The 14,097-nt window shown below is 38.0% G+C and overlaps 1 protein-coding gene across 1 annotated transcript in view; it reads left to right on the forward strand.

Annotated features, from left to right (window-relative positions):
- The window catches only part of Herc1 (HECT and RLD domain containing E3 ubiquitin protein ligase family member 1), a 160,319-nt gene that overhangs the window by 130,165 nt on the left and 16,057 nt on the right, over positions 1 to 14,097 (forward strand). The window contains 11 exon segments of the mRNA XM_029543584.1: positions 2,297 to 2,443; positions 2,774 to 2,875; positions 4,094 to 4,267; positions 5,015 to 5,308; positions 6,487 to 6,552; positions 6,703 to 6,828; positions 7,638 to 7,776; positions 8,819 to 9,000; positions 9,666 to 9,821; positions 10,694 to 10,816; positions 11,876 to 11,978. Coding sequence (XP_029399444.1) covers positions 2,297 to 2,443; positions 2,774 to 2,875; positions 4,094 to 4,267; positions 5,015 to 5,308; positions 6,487 to 6,552; positions 6,703 to 6,828; positions 7,638 to 7,776; positions 8,819 to 9,000; positions 9,666 to 9,821; positions 10,694 to 10,816; positions 11,876 to 11,978 — 1,612 coding nt within the window.

Genomic DNA, 14,097 nt, shown 5'->3' on the forward strand with positions numbered 1-14,097 from the left:
GAGGTCTGGAGTGTCTGAAGATAGCTACAGTGTACTTACATATAATAAATAAATAAATAAATAAATAAATAAATAAATAAATAAATAAATAAAATCATAATGAGGCCGGGCGTGGTGACACACGCCTTTAATTCCAGCACTCGGGAGGCAGAGGCAGAGGCAGAGGCAGAGGCAGAGGCAGGCGGATTTCTGAGTTTGAGGCCAGCCTGGTCTACAGGGTGGGTTCCAGGACAGCCAGGGCTATACAGAGAAACCCTGTCTCGAAAAACAAACAAACAAAAAAATCATAATGAAATTTACTTTAGAAAGATTCTGATATTTTCATTTATTAGAGGAAAACAAATTTATATACTTATGGGATACATGTGATTTTTTTTTTTTTACATTAAAGAATTAAATCTCAGCTGTGTGTTTGATAGTGAAAGATATAAAGCATCTTCAGTGTTTTTTAGATTTGATCAATTTTCAGTTTTATAGTTGTCAATACTAAGAATACTTTTGCATAAATACGTATTACAACCATTTAGAACCATTTCAAAATTTTTGGAAATTCTGTCCTAATTCTTAGCCAAAAGATTTTTTTTAATGAAAATCTTCTCAGTAGCTTAAACTGCAAATTTTAAAATCATACTCAAACACAATATAACCTAAATATACACTAGGTTGATATTTGCTGAGGAATGGCAATAGGAAAATACAAAAAGACTGTTTTTTCATAATTAAACCATTGCATTTCTGTAAGTACAGAAAACTGTGTCTAATAACCACTACAATTCATAACATGTAATCTCAAATTTTAACCAAGATGTTTCACAAAACCCTCATAGATGTTAAACAGTGTGACACCATGCAGTGTCTGGTCAGAACCGAGGCTGCAGTAAGCTCTTGCAATGCAAGTGCATCGCCTCCAGAGACACCTTGGACCCCTATGTGCATGCTTTTAGTTTTGGTCATGATGTGTTCAGGAACTGTTTACTGCTGCCGCATGTTCCAGAGCCTCAGAGTTGAGTTACTACCCCCCATTAACTACGTGTTGATATAAAGTGCTTAGCTGCTGCCACAGCTGATTGTTACCTCCCTAGAATTAAGCCTATTGGTAACAAAGTAGCTTAAAATAGTTTTAAGTAGAAGCCAAACCACATACTAGAGTAAAAACTCCAAATAATGGGATACCAATATTGGCATTTTACAATTCTTCAAAAACAAAGCAAAACTGAGTGTCTGATTAAACTGAATCTCTGAACTACCAGTTTGCAGCTCCCTTTTGTCTATGATGTAAACACCCTTTGAAGAAGTTGCCTTTAGTGGCCTCTGGGGGAGATGGGTGTATCTGGTACTATCATCTGTCTTCAGGGAAGGAGTAGTCAGCTAAATGATAGGAAGAAAATGCCGCAGAAGTAGAAATGAGATCAGTAAAGGTAAATATGGCTTACTCCTTGTCCAAGTGAGTCACCTTGTGCACTGGCCTTAGCTTTCTCACTTCAAATCTTGGCAGAGCAAATATGTTGATTGGATATTGTTTAATTACTCTACAGGTAATGGAGCCTAAAAAGTGAGACAGACTAAAGTCTCATGCAATAACCAGTTTTATTCAGAATATCAGGTAATTTGTGCTCCAAGAGTTAAGAAGAATCACCTGAGTATATTTGTATATGCCACACATGGCAAAAATGTGTTTTCCCATTGAAGCACAGATAGCAAGCCAGTTGTGATGAATAATCTGAATTAAACTCATTCCCATCTGCTACACCTGGGAAGAACATGAAAACACATTTCAAGAACAATTTTGTGTTTTGAATCTTGTCTTGTTTTTCTGGAGTTTTCTCACAAGCACTCATAATTCCCATTTCACAACTCCATTCTTGGACCAACAGGCATGATGTTATCAGACAGAACCACCAGCCCACAGTAGGCAAACCTAGTTGTATAGAGTGAACACAGGCAGTTCATAAGTGTTAGGTGAGAAAATAAAAATTACATGAAGTTAAATCTTTTAAATAAAACTATTGTTCACAAGCAAAAGTCATGTTTTTGTTTTGTTTTGTCTCAGATATTGGAACTTTGAAATACAGTAATTTCTGTTTGCTTAAAGAACAGAAAATTATTTTAAAAAATATAAAACAGAGCCAGGTTGCTGCTTTACTGTTAATCATCAAGTTAAGCAACTTTATGGGAGAAAGCATCTGTCTCGATCTCTAGCTTCATACTACTCAGATGTAGTTTCCAAGAATGAGCTGTGAATCTCGAAACTGTAAAATATTTTTAAACTAATACATATCAAAACAATGAATTATAGGATGGCTATAGGAAATCGGCAGGAGCCAAGTGTGTTTATCAGCTGCGGGGACACATCACACCCGTTCGGACTGTGGCCTTCAGTTCTGATGGCTTGGCCTTGGTGTCTGGTGGACTTGGAGGGCTTATGAACATTTGGTCTTTAAGGGTAAGGACACAGGTTGTTTTTTATTTAAAAAAATATATATTTTACATTAGTTGTATCATGTATAATAAAAATGAACCAGCCCTAAGAATATTTCCTTGGCTAGTGAAGATACTCCTGTAGAATCATCATTGGAAAAGAGCCAGTCTTCTTTCCTTTGGGTTTCTTTCTGATAAGTATGTTTAAAGTGGGTAGCAGGTTACAAATTGAAAGCTGTTGTATTCAGCTCATTTATAATTTTTAATGTATATTTTGTGAATGTAAAGTAACAGATATTGTGGCAATAGTGCCTAATGTCAAGAAATGAGTTTTGATAAATATATCTCATTTTAGGATGGCTCTGTCTTGCAAACTGTTGTAATAGGCTCTGGAGCTATTCAGACCACAGTATGGATTCCAGAAGTTGGGGTAGCTGCCTGTTCAAATAGATCAAAGGTAACATTACAGACACACCAAGCCATGGAATATGAGCCTAGAGAAGTTTTAGAAGTTGCAGTCCAAGCCCCGCCCCCAGAAGAATGACTGCTATTTGAAAGATTATTATTTGCCCAAGATAATGCAACTATTTAATGGTAGAAGGGAGTTGGAACCCAGGGATACTCATTTCTTACCTAATACCCTTTCTGCTATACCTGGGCTTTGCTGAAAATGCTTGATTATTTTTTTTTCCTTTTAATTTCCCTTGGAAGACACAAGTAGATTCTGATTTTTACCATATAATTTTTGATACCACTAAACTGTCTCAAAAGGATATTCTATGAAAAAAATTCAAAGTCATTTAAGTATCCAAAATACATCATGGCTTTGAAATTTAAGATTCTAATAAAATGCTAGCCAGTCTGCTGTGATATTTAAATATCAAGGTCAGTGTAGTATTTTATTTATATTTTATGTACTTACATAGTGTTAAAAGAAGCTATAATCATATGTGAATAGAACTACTAAAAGTAAAAGTAAAAACTAAGGCATGGTGGTGCATGCCTTTAATCCCAGCACTTGGAAGGCAGAGGCAGGCGAATCTCTGAGTTCGAGGCCAGCCTGGTCTACAGAGTGAGTTCCAGGACAGCCAAGGCTACACAGAGAATCCCTGTCTCGAAAAACAAAAAAAAAAAAAAAAAAAAAAAAAAAAAAAAAAAAAATATATATATATATATATATATATATATATATATATATATATATAAACCAATCCTAGGTTCTTTTTAAGATTGGCAATATAGCGTGTAGCACCCTAAGCAGTACAAATAGCCACCAAGCCTGCTGTATAGAGTAGGGCAGTTCTGAAACTTAACATTGTGTTCCTGAGGAAACAACTATTTTTATTTCTGCTAGTATTCCTGTAGTCGTGTCAGACATTTGAAGTATACTTCATGCCTTGTTTTACAAGTCCGAGAACTGGCAGATAATTGATACTGTTTTTAAAGAAAATCTGTTAAGGTAGTTCACACTTTTTAAAATTATCTTTTATTTACTCATCTTACTTAGACAAAAATTAGGATGTTTTAAATTTTCTGTAGACATTTAAAAATATGTAAAAAGATAAAGTATTTAATCCAATTACTGGAGAGAATTTCTCAGGTTCAGTGGTGATGACATGATTTTAATCTTTTATATAAACAAATTAATCATATGACACGATTTATTTTCTACCAGGATGTTTTGGTTGTGAATTGCACAGCAGAATGGGCTTCTGCCAATCACATTTTAGCAACCTGTAGGACAGCCCTGAAACAACAGGGTGTTCTAGGATTAAACATGGCTCCCTGCATGAGAGCATTTCTGGAACGGCTACCCATGATGCTTCAAGAGCAATATGCCTATGAAAAGGTAACTCATGGCCCTCATTTCCATAGTGCTTAGTGCTTTGGAATTTGAATCTCCTCCACGAACCACCCAAGGTCATGAAGTTTGAGGGAAATATGTGCAGCTATCTGTACAGAAGTAAAGTCATTATACCTAAGTGGTTGCTCAGTAATCTTAAGTCCATTCCATATTTTCACTCAAGTAAAATGAAACTGTGATCCCAAAATTTTTAGTGTTGATACATTCCTTTTCATATAATTTATTCACTTTATATTCAGTTAATTTAACTGAAGAATATGCCTGGATTTAATGTCTATGGTCTCTGTGATAGATTTGCTCTGCCATGATTAAAGACTGTTGTAAAAGGGGATTTACCTTTGATTTCCTGGGGTAAAGGAAGAAATGTGAAAGGAATAAGGTCTTTGTGATTCAGTTATCTACCTTGTTCATAACAAGAAAAAATACACAAGACACAGTTTAATATGATCCCATATTGGATTCTGGAACAAAAAAGGCTATCAGTGATAAGACCAAATAAAATTCTAGTTTAACTAATGTTATACCAGAATAAGTTATTTAGTTTTTATTTATATATAATATGTATATTATATATATGATGTTAGGGAAATTGAGTGAAGAATACACACAATTCTCTTTACTAGTTCCATTAGCTTTCACAACATAAGCTTACTCAGAATATCTGACACAGGCTCCTCTTCAGTGTGGCATTCTTTTGTTTTTTTGTTGTTGTTTTTTTTTTTTTTTTCTTAGCCTCATGTAGTTTGTGGTGACCAGCTTGTTCATAGCCCCTACATGCAATGTCTGGCTTCCCTTGCTGTGGGACTTCATCTGGATCAGCTATTGTGTAACCCTCCAGTGCCACCACACCATCAGAACTGTCTCCCTGACCCTACATCCTGGAATCCCAATGAGTGGGCCTGGTTAGAATGCTTCTCAACCACTATCAAGGCTGCAGAAGCCCTGACCAACGGAGCACAGTTTCCAGAGTCATTTACTGTCCCAGATCTAGAGCCTGTTCCTGAGGATGAGCTAGTGCTCCTCATGGTAAGCACAATGTGAGCTGCTGTTGGTTGTAGTGAAGATTGTGTCATGGCTGCTTGGTGTGACAGTGACTAGCAACATGCCCTTAGATAAACTGAATATACTTTTCTTTTGGATGGCTGTTCAAGTTTCTGATGACAGAGCCTTTCTGAATCTGTTGACTCCATACATAGTTCCATACTTTTCTGTTTTCTTTGTCTATAGGTGCTTGCTAAGTACCTTAATCATACACATTTTTAGTTTTCCTCTGATCATTTTGTGAGATTGAGGCCACATAGAAATTCTGATTTAGTCCACTCTTAAAACATAGAGTAATCAGCATCAAGTGAGAATACAGAAGAGCATTCAGTATGTCATTTCTTTTTACTGTAGTTGATAGTGATTACCCATAGTGATGGCTATAAGATGCCAAAACAAGCCAGCACCTGACCTAACTTTAGTTACAGTTTATGTAAGCAAACATTTGAACATAAAAATGTAAATACAACATAAAACAGATAAATGAATTAAAGAAAAGCATCTGAATACATAAGTTTTAATCAAGAAATGTCTTCCATAGTGTTGTGCCTGACATGCACAGGACCCTGAGGTCAGTCCCCAGCATTAGCACCATATACAAATAATAAAATAGAGAGGAGTACATTCAATAACATAGAATAGAATGGAACAGAGTATAACAGCTCTTTTTGAACCCCATTTGGGCCTAATATTATCTTACAGATAGGGAAAGTGAAGCCCAAAACAATGACAAGACCTACCCACTAAACTAGGCAAAGAATCTAAGGAGGCAGTAGATTTTATACATGGCCTGTCATCCATCCCTTGGTGCTCAGTAAACATCAATGGTTACCTTTGAACCTAGGCTACAGTGATAATGAAAGTGTGTATAATAAAAGCCAACATTAGAATGCAAAAACACATGTTTGAAGTTATGATGATACCGAACTTGCTGGGTGGGATGGCACATGCCTCTAACTCCAACTTCCTAGAAGGAAAAACCAAGAGAATTTTGACCCTAAGAGTTTAAAGGCAGCTGATGCGAGCAACATAGCAAGAAAATAAGAACAACTCTTGACTTGTCATAATACCACCATGTTCTTTAGAAAGGAAACGTTATCACTAACAGAGCAGGTAAGTCCTGGCAAAGCATCATTGTTTCTGATGTGTGCTCTGTCTTACAGGATAACAGCAAGTGGATCAATGGCATGGATGAACAAATTATGTCTTGGGCAACTTCCAGACCTGAGGTCAGTAAAGATTACTGTGAGGTGGGTTTCAGTCAGCCTTTTGATTGATGATGCATGTGTTTCTGTGTCCTTTCTGTAGAGGTTATCACATGCTTGTGCTCAGGATGTATTTGTTTGAACCTAACTTTAGGTGCCTATGGGTTTTTTTAGGACTGGCACCTGGGAGGTAAATGTGATGTCTACTTATGGGGTGCTGGCAGGCATGGACAGCTGGCCGAAGCTGGAAGAAATGTAATGGTACCAGCTACAGCGCCTTCATTCTCACAGGCCCAACAGGTAACTAGCAGAGTAAAGAGCAGAGAAGAAATGTGAGAATTCTAGTTGCTGTCAGTAACTTATTTGGGGTTGAATCTTGTCAGTTTTTTAGTCTATTATGGTGAATCATTAAAGAACTTCATTTTATATGTGGCCTCCAAATAAAACCTGTCTAAGCTTTTCTTATACTTAAGACATTTTATTAAGAAGTTTCTATAACTTTCTTGCTTCCAAGTATAGTGAATTAATGTCACAATATATTAGGCCAGTGCAGTGTATATTTATGGAAGCTGAGCTAATCTTAATCACTGTGCTCTTTGGGAACCATGATCTACCTAGGATCTTTAGCTAGACTTTATTGATGCCCCTCCCTTCATCTTCTAGACATGGTACTGTATTCCCAAACTGTCCTTGAAGCCACTCATTTCACTTGTGTTCTCTTCTACCTAAAGCTCTACCTACATTGCTCTTCCCTGTGTGTGTCCCCTCTAATTTCTGCCTCTTTCTCCACCAGACTTTAGTAGCTTCCTATATCCTTTCCTCTTTCTTCTCTTATCTTGCTTAACTCTGCACAGTTTGCTAAAGTCTCATAGTTCTGAATTATTTCATTCAGACGGGACTATTATGTGCTTTAATTGTAATCAGAAGTGTAGTAGTCAAAGGTTATAGGGAAGGAACGTGTAGGCCAGTTTTTCTACTTTGGAACAAAGGAAATAAAGAACTGGTAGAGATACCTTCGGGTGCATGGGGTCATCTAAAATGTCTGTATGTTAGGGATAAACAAGAAGGGTAATGGGGTGGTAATGTTTTTATTTTGTGTTTTATACTAGGTTATATGTGGTCAGAACTGTACTTTTGTCATCCAGGCCAATGGGACAGTGTTGGCTTGTGGGGAAGGAAGTTATGGCAGATTAGGGCAAGGAAATTCAGACGACCTTCATGTGCTGACTGTGATTTCAGCCCTACAAGGTGAGGCTGCCCTGAATTTAGAAAGGTTAGAAACTGTGACCTGACTGTAGGAGTGTGTGCATCCATTGGAACTTCCCAACTCAGTGAACACATGGAGTTTGCTTCTGCATGGGTTCTAGTTAGGTAATGTATACAGCCTTATTTTCCACATTATAAGCTATTTCATAAGAAGGAGTGCTAAAATATGGCAGTGTATATGTACTTGAGATCGAAGGAAACCAAATGTTTAAAATTATAAGCAGATTTTTTTAAAAATTGTTAAACCATAATTAAGTAGTTGTGTAAGTGGGTGTTTTACTAACATAAAAAAATAGTTCAATGAAAATCTCCAGCTATGCTAAAGAGTTTAAAGGGCATCTGGCAGAGTTCTATGTCACTTGAGGAAGAAGCAATGAAAACTGCTATGGGGTCTCTTGGACCCCAAGGCTTACAATAAGGGATATTCAACCTTTGAACACTATGACATGATATCATCTGCAAATGTGTTAGGCCACATTGCTATCTTCACATGTATTTGGCCTACAGGCTGTAAGGTGAACATGCTTGTTCATGAATGTAAATTCTTCTACTAAGGCCTCCCAGTAAGTTCATAGGAGATTTGTGCAGAACTGGGTCAGAGTATGCTGCATTGTAGGGGGGAACACAGGTGGAGTTCCCCCCTCTGCTCTCTGCCCCCTGGCTCTGAAACCTTGCACAACCCCTTACCACTTTCCAACTTGGTCTCTGCAACTGTAGAAAATGAGAATGCCTGCCATTAGATCTGTGTGAAAGGAAAAATGAGACAGTCCTGATTAAGCATTTATGGGAGTGACTAGTATATCGGCCTTAGTGGCTGCAGTGGCTGTCCTTCCTTTTCTTCATCATTTTGCATGGTTGCTCCCAGATATGCAAGGTTATGTCTATAAATTTGATTCAAAATTCTCAAAAGTTGGTTATTCTATAGCACCATTTTGATGTTTTTCAAATCTTAGGGCATTTTCTTAGCAGCTGCAAGAGTGACCATTTACGATTTGAGACCTCTTGTGTTTCTGCTATCTTCTAGGCTTTGTGGTGACCCAGCTGGTGACTTCCTGTGGCTCAGATGGGCACTCAATGGCCCTGACAGAAAGTGGTGAAGTCTTTAGCTGGGGAGATGGGGACTATGGCAAACTTGGCCATGGAAACAGTGACAGACAGCGGCGACCAAGGCAGATTGAGGCCTTACAAGGAGAAGAAGTGGTACAGGTCAGGCACAGCATTCATAAGTTTGCCTTTGAATCTAAATACAGTATTATTAAATAACATTCTAAAGTTTAGCTAGCAGGAATAGTATAAAAACAGATTCCATAGGCAGTATAAGAGATCCACTATTTTTTTGGTTATGTAGACTCAGCTCATTACTGAGCTTTTCAGAAATTAAATAGGTTTTAATATTAGAATGGACTTAACTTTTCCAAGCCAGCAGATTAGTCCAAGATAGGATGCTGAATACTCTGGGAAAAAAACTCTACAGGATTAGGTCCTACCTTGCAGTTCTTGGTAGGTAGTGAGGAAGTTTTCATTTAACTCCTTTTTTGTTGTGAAGGGGTGTGCATGTCTGTTAGATCAGCTAGTGATCTAAGATAATACTGTAAAATCACACAGCACCCCAGAGTTTACTATAAATTTTCCATTCATTTATTTCCTTTAATCTACATCAGTGTTGACAGTCAAAAGAGTGATAACAGTTGTTCTAGGGCCTATTTGTTTTTTTTTTTTTTTTGAGCCTGCTAGGCAGATCAGGAGGGCTGTGTTAACAGACAGACAGACTGCCTGCTCTTCACTTGTCAGCTGCATTCATAATCAAAAGAGAATGACTTCTTTCCTAGCCTATCTTCTTACAAACTTTTTCCTACTTGCTTCTGTCCTAGATGTCTTGTGGCTTCAAGCACTCAGCAGTGGTGACATCAGATGGCAAGCTCTTTACCTTTGGGAATGGTGACTATGGCCGGCTGGGTCTTGGAAACACCTCTAACAAAAAACTTCCAGAGAGAGTGACTGCGCTGGAGGGATATCAGATTGGACAGGCATGGCATAAGTCAATATGCTGCTTTAGTTAATAATTTCTTACCTTTTCTGCTTCCACTTAGATATCCTTCTGTCAGTCAGAAAGACCAGAACTAACTAGTTGCATTTAACCTCTGTACCTTTTGTTCGACATACTTTATAATTTCATGACTTTTTCCCAATGTGAAAAATTCACATTTTTGTCCCTTAATTTTTGGATGTGACAGTTTAAAAAAAAAAAAAAAACCCATCCATAAATTACTACCAACAACTTGCTATATAAAGTTTTTTTTAAAGCTGGCTGTGGTGGCACATACCTGTAACACCAACATTTGAAAGGCCAAAGCAGGCAGATCTAGATAGAGTTCAAGCTTAGCCTATTTATCAGCATTGCATCTCAAACAAGCAAGCAAACAGAAGCAGCAGCAACAACAACACACAACTGCCTTTACACAGTACAACTTTTTTTGTTGCTCCTGTGTGTCAGTGTTGAGTTGGATAGCTGAATTTTTCCATCTGCATAAAGATATTGAAAGTGTTTCTCAATAATGGGTAAGATGTCTTGACTTTCCCTATGTCATGGCTGAGACAGCCTCTGTTGTAAATGAGTATTTCTGAGGTATATGACTTTTTTCCTACCTTTTCTACTTTTATGTTCTTAGTTAGCTACAGATGCTTGAAGGATTTTACTTGGAAAAAAAAAGAATTATTTAGGGGTCTTGGGAATTCTACTTGATGTATTTGAGTTAACCTTTGAAGCAGTTACCAAAACCAGTAAGAATCTTGGGAAACGACACATAAAATTTTTTAGTCAAGAAGAGAGAAACGTTGTGGAAACAGAGCTTGTGTTGAGGTGAGAGGGTCTGCTCTGAGTTCTCCATTGTTCCCTCAGGTGGCCTGTGGGCTGAACCACACCTTGGCAGTGTCAGCAGACGGCTCCATGGTGTGGGCCTTTGGAGATGGAGACTATGGTAAACTGGGCCTAGGAAATTCCACTGCAAAGTCTTCTCCTCAGGTTAGTTATGCCTTGAATATCAGTTTTTATACAACAGAAATTAGGTTTTGCTTATATCAGTACCTCTTTTACATTGGAAGTGCTTTAGCTTGGACATTTTTATAATTTATAGTGAAGGCTTAAGGCCTTCATTTGCTTACTCTCAAATATCCAACACTCTAGATCTTGACTTTTAAAAGAACCTTATTAAGGTTAAATGGATATAAACATTCCACAAGGATAAACTTTGGTCTCTGCAGATGCTAAGTGCTATATGACTATGTCCCATGTAAAGAAGAGGCACCACCCAGGTCCTTATGGAGGGATCTATGGGCAGAGTTTTACAACTCTGCCTGAAGCTACTGTTTCAGCATGTTACCAATGAATTGTGCATCTTTCAAAAATATATAGAAAAATAAGTGCTTATAAAATTAACTAGGAACTGTTCTTCCCAGTTTAGGTTTCTTGGTTCTGCAGACCTCCTGTGCAGCTTTGCTGCATGGGTTTTCCTTACATATTTAATTTTCTTACATATTTAAATAGCATGATATGATTTATAACTTTGTTTTCACTTCAGTTTGCTATCATATATAATCTGTGACATGTTAATAGTTGCTTTGATAAACATTCAATAGGGGTGCAAAAGAGCAGACAACTCCATTTGTGGGGAATGTAGAAGACAGCTGTTACCACCTGGAAAAGCTAAAAGCAAAGCAAACTTGACAGGAAGCTGCTTGTGGTCTCACAGGATCTTGCAATGTTGTTTTAAAAGGTCATGGTTTTCTTTGGTTTCTGTTACTCAGTGGAATGCTTCCACTTCATGGGTTCCCAAGAACATTAGCCAGACTTCCTGAGCCTCTGCACTCTCTCTCACATAGTTACTGCCCAGAGCAGTAGGGGAAAATAATCTCTAGGAATATGATTTGGGTAAAACAAGTCAGTAACAATTGGCCTTTTTATTGAAGACAGTATTTGTTATAAATGCCAGTAGGAAAGTTTAAGCGATTTTTTTTTTTGCTTGTTTATTTGTTCGTTTTTTTTTTTTTTTTTTCCTTTCAAACATATACTTTTATTTCACAGAAAGTTGATGTCCTCTGTGGAATTGGAATTAAAAAGGTTGCTTGTGGAACTCAGTTTTCTGTGGCTTTGACTAAAGATGGTCATGTGTATACTTTTGGTCAAGGTAAGATATCTTCGAGCCTACATTACTTTCTATACCGGTATGTTATAAAATGTTTGCCTTCTAGGTTCATACAGAGTTCTGAGTGGTGTCTAACGTGTCACCCTTGTTCTGAGTGGTGTCTAACGTGTCACCCTTGTCCTCTTGCTACTCTCTGCTCCTGTTTGATGAATTTGTTTTCAGGAACAAATTCCTCTCCGTTAACTCTCAAGTGAGAGCCTTCACTCTTGCTGGAAGAATGGCTGACGAGAGCTCTATGTCCTCCTCTCTGCTGCTGTCAGGCTATAGAGATGGAGAGCTGTATGGGGGCAGTGTGAGAGATGAAGTCAACTGTGACTAGAGTTTCTCTCTTGGGAGAGCACTGCGTCCTTTGAGCTGGCTCAGGAGAGAAGGAGCTTGCTATAGGATTGTGTGGGTTTGCTTTTTCCTCAGTATGGTAAAGGGCCTGACAGAATGGAAGAATGGTTGTTGTTTTATAATGCAGAAGGATCCCTCTGTAGTTCTGTTTCACAGATGCAGAAGGGTCAATGTGTAGTTTTATGGTCCCATTGCTCCTGGGTTCATGAAGAAACAGATTCTCTTGAGAGAAGAAAATGGCTGAACAAAGCTAGTCACCTTGTGGTAAATATGAGGCAGAGAAAGGGGAAAAGGTTAGAGACAAGGTAATCCTTCCAACACATGCCTCCAGTCTGGCAAAATGCCTCCATGTATAAAGACACTTGCTGCCGAGCATAAGACCTGAGTTCCATTGCAGAATTCACATATGGAAAAGGAAAAAATTCTAACCTTTACATATATAGTTTGGCTTGTATGTGTGCACACACACAAGAGGAGGAGAAGAGGAGGCAGCAGCAAATAAAGGTCTGGAAAGATGACTCAGTGGTTAATAGCACTTGGTGCTTCTATAGAGGGCCTGCCTTTGGTTCCAAGCATGCACCCCATGTGGTTCACAACCATCTCTACTCTGATTCCAGGGCATTCAACACCCTCCTCTAGTCTCCATGGGCACCAGGCATATGTGTAGGCACTCAAACATGTACAAAAAATGAAAATAAATAATAATTTTAAATAAATATAAGAAAAAAAACAATGATATTCCTCCAATGATACTACTTCTTCTAACCAGGTCCGACCTCTTAGTGACCATTCAACTGTGGAAGAGTCCACTGATGAAATTAGCATCCTCTCAGTAGCACTATCAACACATAAGCTTTTGGGACCATTTTATGTCCAAATCATAGCCACCATATAGGGACTTCTGTTCTAGATATACATATTGAGATCTCCAACAGGCCGTTGGGAATTTGTATCTGGAACTCCAGAGGGATTCGTTATGCATATCTAGGTTAGGATACTGATTACATAGTGGTAATAGGTTGAACTTTAGTCATTGATTTAAGAATTCCAGAGAACATGTAGAGTGAAGAACAGAGTAGAATTCTAGGGTATGTTAGCACAGATTTTGAATAGAATATTAGCAAGAATAGTGAAGAGTTTGCAGGGACCTGGGGGAGCTCAGGCCATATTATCAGACAATTATGTGTCATGATTATTATGGCCAGAATCTGAGACTCCACTGCAGCAACCAGACAGGAGTCAACTCAAGGTTTTGAGGGAAGTTTTAGGACAGCTGTACAATTTGAGGTCAGATGTCAGATGCCATGCCTAATGGGCCTGGAGGCTATTTAGCAACAGGGGTAAAGATTGAGGGTAAAAATTTGAGCTAAAACAGGTTAAATGTCATTCTTTTTAAGAACACAAGAAACTTGAAGGCCCTGTTGAACATGTGTCAGTCCTTTTAATATGAGAGTATTGAAAAACCTCTTGGCTTGACTTACTGACTTTAGTTTTAATTTTCTATATAAATAAAAAGACTAACATTTCATACAGGAATAGCCTCAGACTTGTTACTTAAAATCTAGTGTATTTTGCTGGAACAGCAGGTTTTGCACCATGCTGTGTACATGATTGTCATTGTGTGTGTGTGTGTTAAAACACTTTTTTTTATTAGATATTGTCTTAGTCGGGGTTTCTATTCCTGCACAAACATCATGACCAAGAAGCAAGTTGGGGAGGAAAGGGTTTATTCAGCTTACATTTCCATACTGCTGTTGATCACCAA

This window comes from Mus pahari, chromosome 10, assembly GCF_900095145.1.
Source record: "Mus pahari chromosome 10, PAHARI_EIJ_v1.1, whole genome shotgun sequence".
NCBI classification, from domain to species: domain Eukaryota; kingdom Metazoa; phylum Chordata; class Mammalia; order Rodentia; family Muridae; genus Mus; species Mus pahari.